This window comes from Ictidomys tridecemlineatus, chromosome 10 (genome assembly GCF_052094955.1).
Source record: "Ictidomys tridecemlineatus isolate mIctTri1 chromosome 10, mIctTri1.hap1, whole genome shotgun sequence".
NCBI lineage: Eukaryota > Metazoa > Chordata > Mammalia > Rodentia > Sciuridae > Ictidomys > Ictidomys tridecemlineatus.
Genome location: NC_135486.1, coordinates 25,667,297 through 25,684,055, shown reverse-complemented (window position 1 = coordinate 25,684,055; position 16,759 = coordinate 25,667,297). Strand labels below are relative to the sequence as shown.

Below are 16,759 nucleotides of genomic sequence, written 5' to 3'. Positions count from 1 at the left end.
ATATTGTTAAATTGAGGAGCTCTGTATTGCCTTCAATAAATATATCTTTAGAAATTTTCAGAAATAAACAGTAAAGTTCTGTATTGCTTTGTATCTTTATTTTTCCTAAGTAACTGTTTCTTGGAGGAATCAATCACACTAAATTAAAATAGCTGAGCCATTGTTTTTCTTTTTCTAACTACAAGCGTTTATTTATTCTACATATATTGAATTGTGTTTTCTTTGTCTAAAATCCCAAATGAATGTGCTTGTTGGGAGGGGTGTCTTAAAATCTTATATTATTGGTGGGAAATGTTAACTAAAAATGAAAAGTGCTTGCTGCATTACATATTATTGTGTTTGTGTCATCTTTAGTTTCATACTAACAACTAGTATCTGTTGAACATGTCCTGACTTTGTGAGACCAAATAGTTCCCTCTGTGCAAACACATTTCTTCCCAAACTTGGTTTGGTTTTTTTACATGCCATTCCTAGTAATCTTGCACTGTCCATGATTTACTATGTTTTCCTTCCAGGTTTTAAATTGATTGGTGCAATACAAATCCTCCTTGATTTATTAAGGAGTTATATCCAAATAAAAATGAGTTTATTTATTCAATAAATAAATTGAAGTTGTTATTAGGAAAAAATGTATTTAATATACCTAGCCTACCAAACATAGCTTAGTCTATACTATACAAAATGTGCTTAGGACACATTATCAGCCTAAATTTTGACAAAAGAATCTAACACAAAGCTATTTTTATAACAAAGTCTGTCAAATATCTTATGTAATTTATTGCATACTTGTATTCACCAAACCTGAGAATATAGAACACTGCAGAGTGTGGGTTGTTTACCAGTCTGATGGCATGGCTGACTAGGAACTGTGGCTTAGTGCAACTGCCCAGTGTCTTGAGAGTATTTTAGCAATCCTGGGAAAAGAGCAATACTGAACATTTGAGGTATGGTTTTTATTGAATTTGTATGACTTTCATGTCATTGCTAAGTTATAAAAATGGTGAGTTGAATTATGATAAATTGGGAACTGTCTGCATTGCAATCAGAGTTAGAGACTATATAGCATCTTTTGTATTTGTTTGTTCTCCTAGAAAAAAGAGAGTTTATTTGTAGTTCTTATGAAATTTGATCCGGAGGCTATTCAGTTTATGGTGGGGTTATATGGCTGCTTATACTTATATTACATATGTCCATAGTCTTTGTGAGTAACAGCTTCATATTTCAAATACATGTATGTTCATATATGCATATATACATTGTGTGCATATATTTTACTTTTGGAGGCTTCTCTGTGTGTATGTATGTGTATACATGTATGTAGTTATGATATGTTATATATATAAAATGTGATACCTTGATATATATTATATATGTATATGAATACCTATATGCAGGTCTATATGGAATCAGAAGAGGAGTGAGAGGGAAGGAGTGGAATTGATCTTGAAGCATCTAATTGTTTTCCCCTGAAGAGGTGGTGGTATCAAACTCAATTTCATGCAAGCCTAAATGCTATCTATTGTGGCTGCCCTTTATTATATGAATACTTAATAGAATATAAGTGAATAAATGTTCTATTCTATGAAATTTTCCTTTTGTCTTCTCTTTTATAATGGCCTGTCCAAGGTCTGCCCCCCTTATACAGTTGGGCAGGGGGCATGAACAGGCAGAATTGATTTACAATTTAATGATGACAAAATGTAACTTTATAGTTATTCTATCTTTTTTTAAAATATAATCTTCTGCTTGTGCTTAGATTTAAGTTAAATTATAGTTCTTCAAATTTAATTATTTTAAATGAATTATTTTAAATGAAATAAGATAATACAGGGTGTAGGTCCAATCCAGCAAATGAAAATTGGACACGAGGACATGAGTTTTCAAACTGAAGAGAGGCCTGAATACAGAAGTACTCTTGGGTGGATTTGTAATTTGTTTGCCATGGAAACCATAAGATTATGGATTTCCAGCTACTTGCAAGCCATGATTTCCAAGGACTGACAGTAGAATAAATGAAGTTATTGATGGGTTGTCAGCATTATTTTTAATGAAAATAAACTGATTCGGTTTAGGACCCCAGATCCACTTCTCATTACCAATGCATCATAGCATATTTTATTCATATGTAAACATAAAATATTATATATTTTTATGTATACACATGCACACACAGATAGTCTCTGTCTTATAGGGGCTTAACAATTTTTCTACTTTGTAATAAAGTGAAAGCAATACAAATTCAGTAGAAACCATACCTCAAAATTTGAATTTTGGTCTTTACTTGGGCTAGCAATCTGCAGTATGACATTCTTTTGTGATTCTGGGCAGTGACAGTAAGCCTCTTTGAGTCAACTCCGTGATCACAATGGCAGGAAACCAATACTCCATAGTTTACTGTGTTGCCAGCATTTTTGGGATACAAGAATTCAATAAATTATTATAAAAGAGGCTTTGTGTTAGATTGATTTTTGTCCTATTAGAGGGTTGTGTGAGAATTCTGAGCATGGTTCTAATATGCCAGGCTAAGCTACCATATTTAGTAGATATGTATATCAAATGCAATTTTGACATGATACATTCAATTTACAAAGAATGTAAAAAATCATGATGTAATCCCATCTAAAATTGATGAGTATCTATGTGTATAACATGCAAATATATGCAACATATACGTGTATAACTGTTACTTTACCCAAAATAACATTATTATAAATTTTGTTTTAAAATATGCGGAAAATGCTATTGGATGCCACCAGTATTAATTTCTGTTTTCTTATAAAATATTACTGATTAAAGTAGTTGAAAAGTCAAGTTTGGGTAATTGTGAAAAGAATTTAACGTTATAAAGAAGGTGGAAAATGCCTTAGGAAGGACTCCCAAATCTTTGGAGTAAGGTTATTTGAGTGTACTTAGTAAAGGTTTGAAGCCAGGTAGAAACGAACTGAAACAACTTGAGCACCAAGTGGGGGAACTAGTAATTAAAATTTTAAATTTTTCATTTAAAAATGAAAGATGCATAGCAAGCTTGTTTTAAATTTATTTTTACAAGCTTTCATTTGGATGATTGTTCTGTTAAAAAATTTAGCTATCAGAAGTTATGAATGAATATTTGAAAGTGAATAAGAATCTGTTAAGTAATCAAACTTAATGAAGAGGCAAGAGGCAAGACAGTAATGAAAGATCCATGTCCTGACTCTGCCCCCATGCTAACTGAATGAATTTAGGCATCTCACCAAAATTACTTGAGTCAAAGTTTATTTTTCTATAAAATGAAGTGTCTATCTTACACAATTTATATGCATCATGAAAATCAAAAATTTTTTAAAAATTTTATTCTTTTTAGTTATACCTTATAGTAGAAACCATTTTGATATATTTACTAAGCTTGAAATGTAGTTTATTCTAATTAGGATTCCCAGTCTTGTGTGTGCACACAATAGTGAGATTCACTGTGGTGTTTTTATATATCTGCATAGGACAGTTATGTGAGATTAATTCCATTGTCTTTTCAATCCCCATTCCTTCTCCCTTCCCTTCATTCTTCATTGTCTAATCCAATGAATTTCTATTCTTCACCTCCCCACCCTTCTTGTGGGTTAGCATCCATATATTAGACAGACCTTTTGATCTTTTTCTTTTGAGGATTGGCTTATTTCACTTAGCATGATAGTCTTCAGATCCTTCCATTTACCAGTGAATGTCATAAAGTCATTCTTTTTTTTTTTTCTGGTAGTGGGTATTGAACTAAGGGTCACTTGGCCACTGAGCTACATTCCTAACACTATTTTGTATTTATTTAGAGACCTGTCTCACTAAATTGCTTAGCACTTCACTTTTTGCTGAGCCTGGCTTTGAACTTGCAATCCTCCTGCCTTAGCCTCCTGAGCAGCTGGGATTACAGGCTTGCACCACTGTGTCTGATGTAAAGTCATGAGTAATATTCCATTGTGCGTGTGTGTGTGTGGGGGGGCATATAGGTTGATTCCATAGCTTAGCTACTGTGAATTGATCTGCTATAAACATTGGTGTGGCTGCCTCACTGTAGTATGCTGATTTTAACTCCTTTCTATATATACCAAGGAGCGGAATAACTGATCAAATAGTGGTTTCATTACTGTTTTTTTTTTTTTGAGTATTTTTGAGTATTCTTCATACTGTTGTAGAGAGTGGTTGCACTAATTTGCATTCCTACCAACATTGTAAGAGTGTATGATTATCTCCATATCCAAGAATATTTATTATATTCTTGATAATTGCTATAGAGGTTGTAGAAAGGTAAAATCTCAGTGTAGTTTTAAATTTGAATTTTTCTAATTGATAGAAATGTTAAACATATTTTTTCATATATTTGTTAACCATTCATATTTCTTCTTTTGAGAAGTGTCTCTTTAGTTTCTTTGCCCATTTATTGATTGGATTATTTGTTTTCTTTGATGTTAAGCTTTTTGAGTTCTTTCTATATTTGGGAAATTAACTGCTTATCTGAAGTTTGGAAGTATGGGTGACCAAGATTTTGTACCATTCTCTAGACTCTGTCTTCATGCTTTTTACTGTTTTCTTTGAACTGAAGAAGTTTTCTAGTTTGATACCAACTCATTTATTGATTTTTAAATTTTTCTTCTTGAACTTTAGAAGTCTTGTTAAGGAAGTTGGGCCTACATTTTCTTCCTAGTAGTTTCAGGGTTTCTGGTCTTTATGGTTTGTACTAAAAAAAGAATTGGAGACCACACTCTCATTTCTTCAAGTATCTCATTTCATAACAATTTTTAATAATACATTATAGTTATACATAATATTTGAGTTCATTTTAACATAATTATACATGTGTGAGATACAGTTTGTTCCAATTCAGTCCTCTGTACCTACCCTTTTCCTCCTCTTCTCCCACTTTTTCTTTCCCTTCTCCTCAGCTCGTCTTCCTTCTATTTATTTATAGTTTTCTTAAAATTAGTGATTTATAGATATACATAAAATTGAAATTCATATATGTGCACAGGATAGTTTTTTTAAACTAATGATTTTTAATACCTATTAGGTTCCAGGTAACATGTTTGATGCTAAAGATTTATGTGAAAAATATCAATATGGTACTTATCTTATAGAGCTTACGTTCTCAAGAAATTGGTATAAGTGAAAATTTCTAGTTGTTACCATCAGAAAATGACTTATTGCTTCCTAGGGCAACAAAGAACCATACACTAGGTATCTGAAAATAAGAGAAATGCATTGATTCATATTTCTGGGAGGCAGAAATTTGAACTTTAGTTGATGTCAGGCTCATACTTCTTAGTAAACCTTTTCCAGTTTCTGGGAGTTCTGAGCATTCCTGGAATTGTGGCATTATAACTCCAGTTCCAGCGTCCATCTTCATATGGCTGACTTTCCTTTGCATCTGTTTCTGTGCCCCAATTTTTTTGTTCTTATATATAAGTCATATTTGGTTGAGGGCCTACTCTACTCCAGTATTATCTTATTCTAATTTCACTAATTATATCTGCAATGACTCTGTTTCCAAACAATGTCACACTTCAGCATATCCCTTTGGAGGATACAACTCAACCTCCCCAGAAAGTCTTTAGAGAGGATAGAGATAAACTTAATGTGTAAAGGTGCAATTTTCACTATTGTTTACCCAACTCAGGGCTTACTAGTGGCAAGAATAGAGTGAGCCAAACCTGTCTGTAGTATACAGAGCAATTTTTAAATATTTTTGGTTTGGAAGCAGCACTAAATATGGAGTTAAGAGAGTGCTACAACCTAAATATAGAGAAGTGACTGAAAGGAAAAGGCCTCATCAATTAGATTTATACTGGAAGATATGTATATAAATATGCCATCCAATGGAAAACCGCTGACAGAGAGGGGTTAATATGCATCTGTTGAACTATCTGCTTAGCTTGGAGAGTCCAGGCAGGTAAGGTCTTGTTTGCACTGAATACAGTAACGATGACTTTATGCATGGACTCCATAATTGATGTTGCAGAATCAGAGGGAGAGTAGAGATTTATAAAACCAAATGGCACCAAGGAGAAACAGGTAGATTCTTCCTTTGAAAGTAATCTGAATCTATTCTAAGACTCAAAAGAGCATATCTGCAAAGGTTTGGCATCCTAAACAGGTTTCAAGGGCTTACTACTAAAAAATAGGAATATAACATTTCTGAAAGAACAGTATATTGACAACCTGGATCAGAATTAGTTTTTGTATTGTTAAAATGATGAGACCTATTTTAAACTTATGAAATACGAAATTTTAAAGTGAAACAGTTAAATTATAGTTAATACGGCGCTGGGTGACATTTATACTAAATTCAAGTTGCAGAGCAACAAAATGAGAGGTGAAAGGAAAAATATGGTCCCCAAATAAAATGAACATCAAGAGACACTTATATTGTTAGGGAACTTTGATTATAATTATACCAAAAAAGTCTATTGAAATTATACCAATTTTTTAAAAAAAAATTTGAGAGTTGTTTTGTGGCATATAATATGGTTTATTTTGTGGGAGATTCCATGAGCCACTGAGAAGAACATATATTCCCCTATTGTTGGATAAAACAATGCTTGTTAAGACCATTTGCTTTATAATATTTTTTCAGATCCAAAGAGTCTTTACTGAGTTTCCAGATGAATGACCTCTCTTTTAGATAAGAGAGGTGTGTTGAAATAATCCAGTATTATTTTGCTAGTGTCTCTTTGTCACTTTAATTCAAATAATGTCTCCTGTATATAATTAATTACACTCACATTTGGGGCATAAATATTTATTATCATTATATCTTCTTGTTGGATTGATTCCTTTACCAGTATGTAGTTACTTTCTTTATTTCTTTTGACTAATGTTGGCTCGAATTCTGCTTTGTCAGACATAAGAGTAGCTACTCTTGCTTGTATTGGGGCTCCTTTCACGTGGTATATCAATTTCCATCCTTTCATTTTAGGCCTTTGGCTGTCTTTGCCTGTATTGAATCTCCTGCAATATATAGTTGGGTCTTGATTTTTTAATTCATCCTGCCTGCTTATGTGTTTTAGTTGGAAAGTTGAGACCATTTACATTTGATGTCATTATAGAGAGATGTGTATTATTTTCTGACACTTTGATTTATTTGTAATGCTTAATTTGGTCTGTTTCTCATTTGTTTAGCTACTCCTCAAATGAGATTTGTTCCTATGTGATCTTTAAGGGTTTTTTATTTTTTTTCTATCTGGAATATTTCTTTAAGAGAGTCTGATTGTACCAGCTTAGTAAAAAATTTAGTATGTTTGCTGTAATTAAAGTTTTTCCAGAAAAAAAGAAAACTCAGGAGAGTTTTTTAGTTTATCTACGAAGATACTAAAATAGTTAAAGTTGATGGCACATCAATCTTAGTTACGATTGTAGAAAAAAAACTTCCTTAAATGTATAGGAAAATATATTCAGCAGTAAATCCAGCAGATAATGAATATTATTGTAGGAACAACTTATTCTTAGGGGAAAAAACCCCACATAATAGAAGAACTTTTAGAATAATTCATCAAATCAGAAGAAACACAATAATGCATCATCAACTTGAAAGATTCAAGGAAGATTTTTCATCACAATAAATATGAATCTGTATCTGATATAAATTTTAGTAAAATATAAATACATATGATGGTCTTAGTGTCAGCAAAATAATTACTTGCAGGACAAGAGACATCCTTTTCGAAGAAAGGCACACCATAATTTTTTTTTTCTCAATTACTTTTCCACTTGATAAGCTTAAAAAATATAATAGAAATAGAAGTAGTGAAGAATATTTCCAGATGACGTAACTGTCTGCCTGAAAACTCAAATGATAAACATGAAAAAAAATGTCATTACCAATAAGGGAGTTTCCCATAATTGTTATTGACAATATCATTAAAAAGTTAAAAATCAGAACAAAGTGTTGAAAAAAATTATAAAGTATGCAGAAGTAAGTGTCAGAATGAATGTATAGAATCTATTTAAATAAACAATAAATATTAGTGACTTGTATAAAATAACAATATTTAACAGTGAGAATATATTTGAATAGAAGCTACCACCTAATAATGATTATAATTCTAATTTATTTTTTATAAAATACAATCACTGTTATTGTGTTAGGATAAATTTGACAAAATGATCCTAAATTTTGATTTTGCTATAAACGCGTTAAAAAAAAAAGGAAATTTTAAGAAGCAATGGGATATATTTGTCTTAGTGTATTATTCAAAACTGTGGTTTTGGTGAAGGTTTCGAAGGAGTATACTAACAAAATCTACTAGATGAAACTAAATTTAGAAAAATGTTAGATGGAGGAATGAGGCCAAGTGAGGTAGGAAGAGAGGAAAGCAAAGAAGGAAGGAAGGAGGAAACTAAAGGCATCTTTATATCAGGAAGAGGATATACCAAGAATATTTACAATAACTTAAAATTCTGGAAAAATTTGGGAAGGGTAATCACTAAACTATATTAAGTCCTTGAGTACTATATAACTCTGTAGTGATAGAGAGGGTCCCCAAAGTGTATACCATCACTGTCATGCCTTGGTTGTGGAAGGAGTTGTCAGATAAAACAAAGTTCTACTCTGTGTTACTGATAGCGAGCCTGAAGGATGTTTATCTTGTCCTAATACAATGAACCAAAAATTTTCTGGTTTTGGTTTTTAGCTTTCAAGATCATTTGTATATTTTTATGCCTTAATATCCTCTATGCTCCACAGTGAAAATATTGGCTCAGAGAGATCAGTAGATTAGCTAAACAATTCACTTCACATAATTAATAATCAGATGAGAATTCAGAATTTATTTAATGAGAGACCCTCACACCATGCAAAATTGCCTTCTCATGAAAAATTCTAGTAGCTTGCAAGCTGTTATCTGGTCTTTGGCGCATTTATGTGTATTAGAGATCTCTCCACTTCACAATGATGGCCATTTCAAAATTGAGTAATTATCATTCATAATTCTCATATTCTATAATATCAGTTCAGTGATGTATCACATCACGAGTCATTCCATTTTAATAATGGATGTCACCTCAATATTTAAAAAAAACCATTGAGTGACCCTTAACTCTTTATCTATTCAGTCTTTCTAGTTCCTTCCATTTTCTCTTATGTGATATATTTTCAGATCCCTCTTTTTGTTTAATGTTTTAGATGATCTCATTTTTAGTTACAAAAATGCTTCTCTGTATGTAGCCGGTACTGAACTCCATCCAGATACTATCTGAGAAGTGGATGGATGCATACTCTTTTAAATTTGATGATTCTAGGAAGCAAATCTGCATGGCCTTTGCTAAATTACTTGTGTAATAGCCATATGTCCTCTCAAATTTGCTTTTGTATCCATAACAAATTTTAGCTAATTTAGCTTGATATTACTATTACAGTATCTTTATTTAAAATGAACTGACTTTTCATTTGATAAACAAGGAAAACAGATCCAGTGATGCATTTCCAGATATTAATGGGGATTTGTGTCTGTTTGTGTGACAGGGGATTTCGAAGTATGTGTGAGCATGTAGGTTTACAAGGCTGTGAGTATGTATATAGGCTTGCATTTAGAACTGATTTGCTGCAAGATATTGAATTTTTAAAAATTTTCTTTTCTAAAGTAATGATCTAGTAAAGAAAAATTTGCTTTGTATTTTTTCCTATTTTACATATAAGGTGAAGAAAAAAGATATTGAGAAAATGATGAAAGGCAATTGAAAATTATTTTTGGATACAATATTTAGGGAGGAGACAAAAATATTAGAGGACATGCAAGTTTTTTAAAAGAAAGGTATGAACATGTTGCCACTGACAATATCATTTAAAAGTTAAAAAATCAGAACAAACTTGGTTTGTGATGGATAAAAAAGCTGTTTTCCTTTGTGACATGGAGGATTGCCGTTTTTTAAAAATATTTCTTATTTGTTGATGGATCTTTATTTTATTCATTTATTCATATGAGAATCAATCTTCACACATGTGAGGCAAGTGCTCTACCACTAAGCCAGGAACTCAGCCCTGGAGTGGTACTTTTCATGTGTTCATGAGTCTTCTTGAGCATATAGGATAATGGAGAAAATATAAGATATCATAGTAGACAAAAAGTTCTTTAATTCACGAACATCTTCATATGTCACTTCCCCCAGCCCCTGTTTTCTCTCACATATGACTTTTGCCTAAAACAACAACAACAACAACAACAACAACAAAATCCCCAAACCTCCCCAAGTCTGTCTACTGTATACAGATATCTAGTGTATATCTAGATAGTGTCTATCTTCAAAAGCTTGTGATGTTTGGAGAAATTAAAGTAAATTTCTGTTGTTTGTGTAAATATGAAAATGCACTTTTAGAATCCTATAATAAATATGTTTGAGAGCAATTAAGGAAACTGAAGATCATTAACAATTCACCATGAACCAAATAGAACATTAATTCTCTTTTTAAACTATTTGGAATATAGTAATTATAGCATGTAACATGCTATAATGTTAGCAGTTTTCTACGATTTAGAGATAGAGCAAAATAATTCATTAGAATTGTCTTAATTTTTAAGACTGTTTATATTATTTTATGGTGCATTAAATATGTGAGATTCTATTTATTACTTGAGTCATCTGCTTATATTCTATTTATGTTTCACATTCTACTTACCATTACCACTCCTTTGCAGATTCATATGTATTATGCATAACTATATTGCTGTAATAAATAATTATAGTTATGCATAACTGGGTTCATTTTGATAAAATTATTTATACATGGAATTTCGTTTACTCTATTGCAGTCTGTGGTGTCCTCTCTTTCCATCTGATCCATATGTGTTGGAAGATGAACTAAATAAATAAGAAACAAACATGTTAAATAACGTTATGTCCCAAGTAAGTTTTTAGGTTAAGGGAAAGGCTTGTTAAAAATAGATTTATAGGCCCTGTGTTTTAAGATTTTGATTCAGTAGATCTAGGCTGGTGTTGCTGTGGATTTTTGAAATATCCAGTTAATTCTTATAGCAGGAGAAAGAAATTGAGAAAATAACTGTCTCAAAATAATTCCCAAGACACATGTTAAACCTCTCTTTATTCTTGTTTTGAATCATCTATATCACTGGTTATACTGGTTGTTGGGAGTCACCCCAGCTCCAAAGACTAACTTCCCCATCCCCCGAAAAGAGCTGTCCAATGGTGAGCCCTGCTGACTCATATGATCCTTTACCCACCAATCAGAATAGCCCTGCTGGCTCAAGTAATCCTTACCCACCAATCAGACTAGCCTTGCTGGCTCACATGATCCTTACCTACCAATAAGAAAGCACCCCATGCCAACTGTCAAACTATTAAACTATTAACCTGTCATAACTATCAAACCACCCCTGGCTCTATCAATGTGCTGAGCTGTTCCTCATTTTTTTCCAACGACTAGCCTTGTTTGTTCTTTCACTTGTTAATACAGAAAATTGCATTTACTACATATTATATTTGAACTGACCTTACCTTTAAAATTAGAAAGTTAGTGATTTCTCTCTACAATGTATCATGCTATATTTCATTCAGTTCTCATTTTCTGTGGCATATAATTCAATCAATGGATATAAAGCATTCAATGACATTTTTTTTTTTTTGCCTTGTAGGTTATATTTAGGTCATAGTACCTTCAGGTTAATAAGAGAATTGAAGAGTTCGTTTATATATATATATATTTTTTTTTTCATAAAAATAAAGGTGTAATTGAGCTTGCATAAATTTGTTTTTATTTTTTGTTTGCAGAGTACAAGTTGAATTCTATATGAACGAAAACACATTTAAAGAGAGATTAAAGTTATTTTTCATTAAAAACCAGAGATCAAGTAAGTCCTTCATGTCATTTCCCTCTCTGTTTGTAAATGAATTACCTCAAAATTCTAACTGCACAGTAGTTTGCAAAATGCTTTCCCTGTACAGAATAGTGACATTGGTAATTTTAATTGGAAGATAGTAAAAATTTAGAAAAATGTAAATGCTTTGTCTATTAGTGTTATTGTCTCCTGAGCACCTTTAATTGTCTAAATCCCACTTTACTAAACAGACTTTTGCATAAACTATTTGATTAGTGCAAACATTGAGAAAAATACTTTCAGTGAGAAATTCATACTTTTTAATGTGAGGAGTATCTAAAAAAGCTTGACAAGTCTCTGGAAATTGATCACAATGGGGAATAACTTTCTGAATTAATGAGAGAAGGGCTCACTGTTTCCCAGTCAGGCTTAATAAGAAACATCTAACGTTCTCCCACTGGAAAATTTGAATCAGCATGTATAGGGTGAATCTCAATGCTTAACATTCAATGATTCTTATCATCAGACAATTTGGGAAACTCTAGAACTTTAATAGGACAGTCATTGCCCTCATGACCCAATTCAAGGTTGAAATATCAGTGATACTTCTTTGCTATTATACTGTGTACTTTTAGAAACCATTTGCAATAACACAGGATTACTACTTAAAAATGTCAACAAGGAATGGAGAGATCTGTATTTCATTGGTGTGGACTTTAAGCTCTTGAATTCTGACTCCTCTTGAAGTATTCTAAATTAACTTGTGCCTTTTTAGATAGGATTCATAGAGACAGGCTTGACTTGTGGGGTGTTCTCAAATACTGACTATAGGGAATATTTAAATATTTAAGGCACACACTGGTCAGAGATTAGTAGATTAGTTTCAGGGTTAAGACTGTTAATAACTAATGTCTTTCTAACCTGCTTGTTTAGAATTATCAAGGAAGCGCCATTGATAGACATGACCTAAAAGGATCACATCATGTGAATGGAAGGTTTCCTTAATTTCAGTATTAACAATCCTATCTCTCCTGACCAGAAAAATGGATGCATTGTTTGAATCCTCTCCTTACTAAAGCGGAGAACCAGTTCTATAAAACAAATACAATTTCATTAAAAATTTAAAAGACTTTATAAAGAAGCCAACCCATCAAATGTATTCAGCATTTTAATAGGAATATCTAGGAAAAAATACACAATTAAATATTAATCTTTTTACTCTTAGGAAATGCTACAGGTACATTCATGGCAGAATTTAAAAAATGAGTAACATTTTACTTCTATGTTTTATTAAGTAAAAATTTTAGAAAAGTCTTTCTCAAAATTTCATTAAAAATGTGCAAATCAAATATCACCAAATAAGTGGATGAAAGGTAATCCTCCTAGTAATTAAGGTTTATTTTTACTTAGCTTAAACTTATTTGTGCTTCTTCATCATCATGAAGTATTTTAGGTTGTGTAAATTTGACCAAAACAGTTTAAGAGACATACACATGACAGTCATAATACTCACAAAAACTTACATATTTCATTGGCATTTAACCTGGTTAAAAATAAGATTCAATTCAAATGTGTATATATGTGAATGAGACTGAGAGAGTGGCAAGAGAGAGAGCAAAGGAGAGAACATGCATATTTGTTTCTCATTATAAACTATTATGATTTCTCTCCATAAATATCATGTAACATGTAAATATACAACTAATATACACTATAATATAATTATATAATGAATATTAAAAACAAAACATAAAGTTATATAAATATAATTACAATTTCTGTATAATCAAGTCTACAAGCTGCTCTGAAGGTCCATAGTTTATTATTTGTTCTGTGAATATGTAAACAGCTTTATTTTCTAGCTAGCCAGACTTTATCCAAAAATTCATGTATATGTAAAATGGTTAAACTTATAAGTGTACTCAAATGCTTTGATTATCCAATAGATTTACTTTCAGTGAGTGATGTTCACTGTCACTTACAGTTCATGCATCCTGTCAAGTTCACTTTTTGTTTCAATACTCAACTAATTAAAATTCAGCTACCAAGAACTTCAGTGAATTCAGACAATTATAGTATTGTAGTTTCTAAATACAATCTAAGTGCTGTACTTAAAATTGACAAATTTGACAATCCTTTTTAGCCTTTTGTGAACAAGTTCATATTAAAATCAAATTTTTGTTGTTTGTTTAAAGGTCTAAGGATACGCCTGTTCAACTTTTCTCTCAAATTATTAAGCTGCTTATTATATATAATCCGAGTGCTACTAGAAAACCCTTCACAAGGAAATGAATGGTAAGGTATTTTTGTCTGACCTTCAATCGTATTCTTTTAATTATTTTCATTTGGATTACATTATGAAGGACATTATAGAGAATTCCTTATTTTTTGTCACAATTGATCTGATTTTCAGGTGCTACATGAATATTGACTATAGATTCTTTGTAAAAATATCTTCTTTTTGTCTTTATCTATTTGTATAATGATAATACTGAACTTTGATCCATGGAAATGCTATTGTAATAGAAGTGCCATAAATAATGGTTTAAAATGGCTCAGTCTCTTAAAAAACCTTAATATCTTTGTGTTCTTGATTAGATGCACTCCCCCAAACTTTGCTCTCTGTAGGCTAGCTTTATAGATATTTTCACTTATATTGTAGCTGTTACCTTGAATAGAAACATTCTAGCATGTCAACTTACTTTTCATATAGAATCCTGTGGCTTTTATTAAATTGTATTCTTTTATGGACCTCCTTTTTAGGGGCTGTCCTTTGCAGGAGGCAATAGGGAAGGGAACTGCATGTGTAATGATATGACTAATTTGTATCTCATCAGCTTCCTGTACCACTATACAGTCTACTAAATGTACAACAATTTTCAAAATAGAAAATGTGAATTTGATGAGTAATTTCCATGACTTTTTTTTCTCCTGTGAAAATTTGCCCTTAAAATATTAAAACATAAATTGGAAAAGTGGGTACATAGTATTCTTTTAAGTTAGTTGAATATTCTTCAGCTTGTTTAGGCAGTGAATATGGCTTTGTATTTACTCAAAGGTTTGGAGATAGGTAATAAGTGAAGTGTTATCATGTAATAATCTATGTGATATGATCATTCCTTATTAAAAATATTATATATATGTGTGTATATATAAAAATATATATACATAATATAAAATATATAAAATATAAAATATATATATTTTTTGGTACAGGGGATTGAACCCAGGCTGCTTTCCAGTTAAACTATATCCCCAGTCCTCTCTATTTTTTATTTTGAGAGGATATCACTAATTTTCTGAGGGTTTCACTAAGTTGCTGAGACTGTCCTTGAACTTGGGGTTCTCCTACCTCAGCCTCCCATGTTGCTGGGATTACAGCTTGTGTCACTATTCCTGGCCTAAAATAATTTTAATGGAATACAATTATGGATATTTCAACATAACTTCATTGATTAGTCAGCATGTCTCAAATTTCTTGAAAGGAAGATGTTTTAGTCAACTTTTTCCGCAGTTGTGAGTAAAGGACCCACCAGCACAACTGTAGAGGAGGAAAGGTTTATTGAAGGTCTCATGGTTTCAGGGGTCTTAGTCCATAGAAGGCTGGCTCTATTTCCCGGGGCTTGAGGTGAGGCTTAATATTATGGTGGAAGAGTGTGGTAGAGGGAAGCAGATTAAATAGTGATTGGGGAGCAGAGAGAGTTTTCACTCTCTAGATACAAAATAAATACCCCAATACCTTGCTCCAATTCCTACCTCCTCCAGCCACACCCTACCACTTCAATCACCACTGAGTTAATCCCTATCAGTGGATTATTTCACTGATTGGGTTAAGACTCTTATAACCCAATCATTTCTCCTCTGAGCCTTCTTGCATTGTCTCATACATGAGCTTTTGGGAGACACTACATCTAAACCATAACAGAAGACAAGAGAGGCCCAGGAGCTTCAGTACCCCTAGGGACTTTTCAGTTTGTGGAAAGATTGCTTATTATGGAGTTTCTGAGATTTTCTGGCATTAGACTAGCTGCTGTAGTCTAAATAAACATTTCTTAATTTTATTTTTCTCCATCTTAAATACGAGGAAGCAGAGGTTCTCATCTTTGTGACTCTCTGTTTTGAGACTTTGAGAACTAATCATGTTGTGCTTTGTATCCCTTTTAACTCATGACCAGAAGAAGACAGTGTCTCCAAGTTCCAACTCCACATTCAGGTTCTCTACTTGGCTGTCTAAACGACTTCTCAGATTTACCATGTTCCAGTCAGCGTCCTCTGTGCTCTTCCACATTTCAAGGAATGGCATCTCCATCTTTCCTCCAACCTCATCTGACTCAACTTCCCTATTTCAGTTGATAAAATAGCTCCAATCTGACAGTTCCTTGGCCGAAATGCTTTGGAATTATCCTTACTTCTCTTTTTGTCACTAGCATGTGTAAACCCTTAGAAAATTGTGTCATTTATACCTTCAAGTTATAAACTGCATAAAATCACTTCTCAATGCCAGCATCCTGGTGCAAGCCAGTCTCTCACTTGGACTACTGCAGTAGCCTCTCGTGCTAGTTCTGCTCTTTCTCCCTTTGGTTTATTCTTAATGTGGGAGTCACTGTGCATACAAAATAAAAATCCAGCCTCCAATCAGCTCTGCTTTGAATGTAAAAGTGCTTACCATGGATGTAATATTCCCTCTTTTCCTTGTAACTTCACCTCCAACTACTTATCCCCCACCCATTTTCTCAGGCCAGATTGGCCTCCTTTTTGTTGCTGAATCATTGCCAGGTGCAGTGCCAGCTGGGGGCCTCCTCAGAGAGTTTCCCCTCTGTCTGGTTCTTACCTATCACATAACATGAAGCATAGTTCCTTGACTTCCTCAAATCTTTACTCAGAATCTCATTATGAATTCTACTTAAAACACTTATCCTAAAAGACCTCCTTGAATAATTTTTTTGTCCCCATGCCTTTGTCTCTTT

At 32.5% G+C, this 16,759-nt stretch overlaps 1 protein-coding gene across 6 annotated transcripts in view; it reads left to right on the top strand.

The window, feature by feature from the left end:
• Nucleotides 1-16,759, top strand: part of Kcnt2 (potassium sodium-activated channel subfamily T member 2) — a 360,005-nt gene that overhangs the window by 92,008 nt on the left and 251,238 nt on the right. For all 6 annotated transcript variants that reach the window (XM_005335358.4, XM_040276882.2, XM_005335357.4 and 3 more), the window contains exons 2-3: nt 11,746-11,825; nt 13,988-14,087. In XM_005335358.4, the coding sequence (XP_005335415.1) occupies nt 11,746-11,825; nt 13,988-14,087 (180 nt within the window). The remainder of the gene's footprint in view (nt 1-11,745; nt 11,826-13,987; nt 14,088-16,759) is intronic.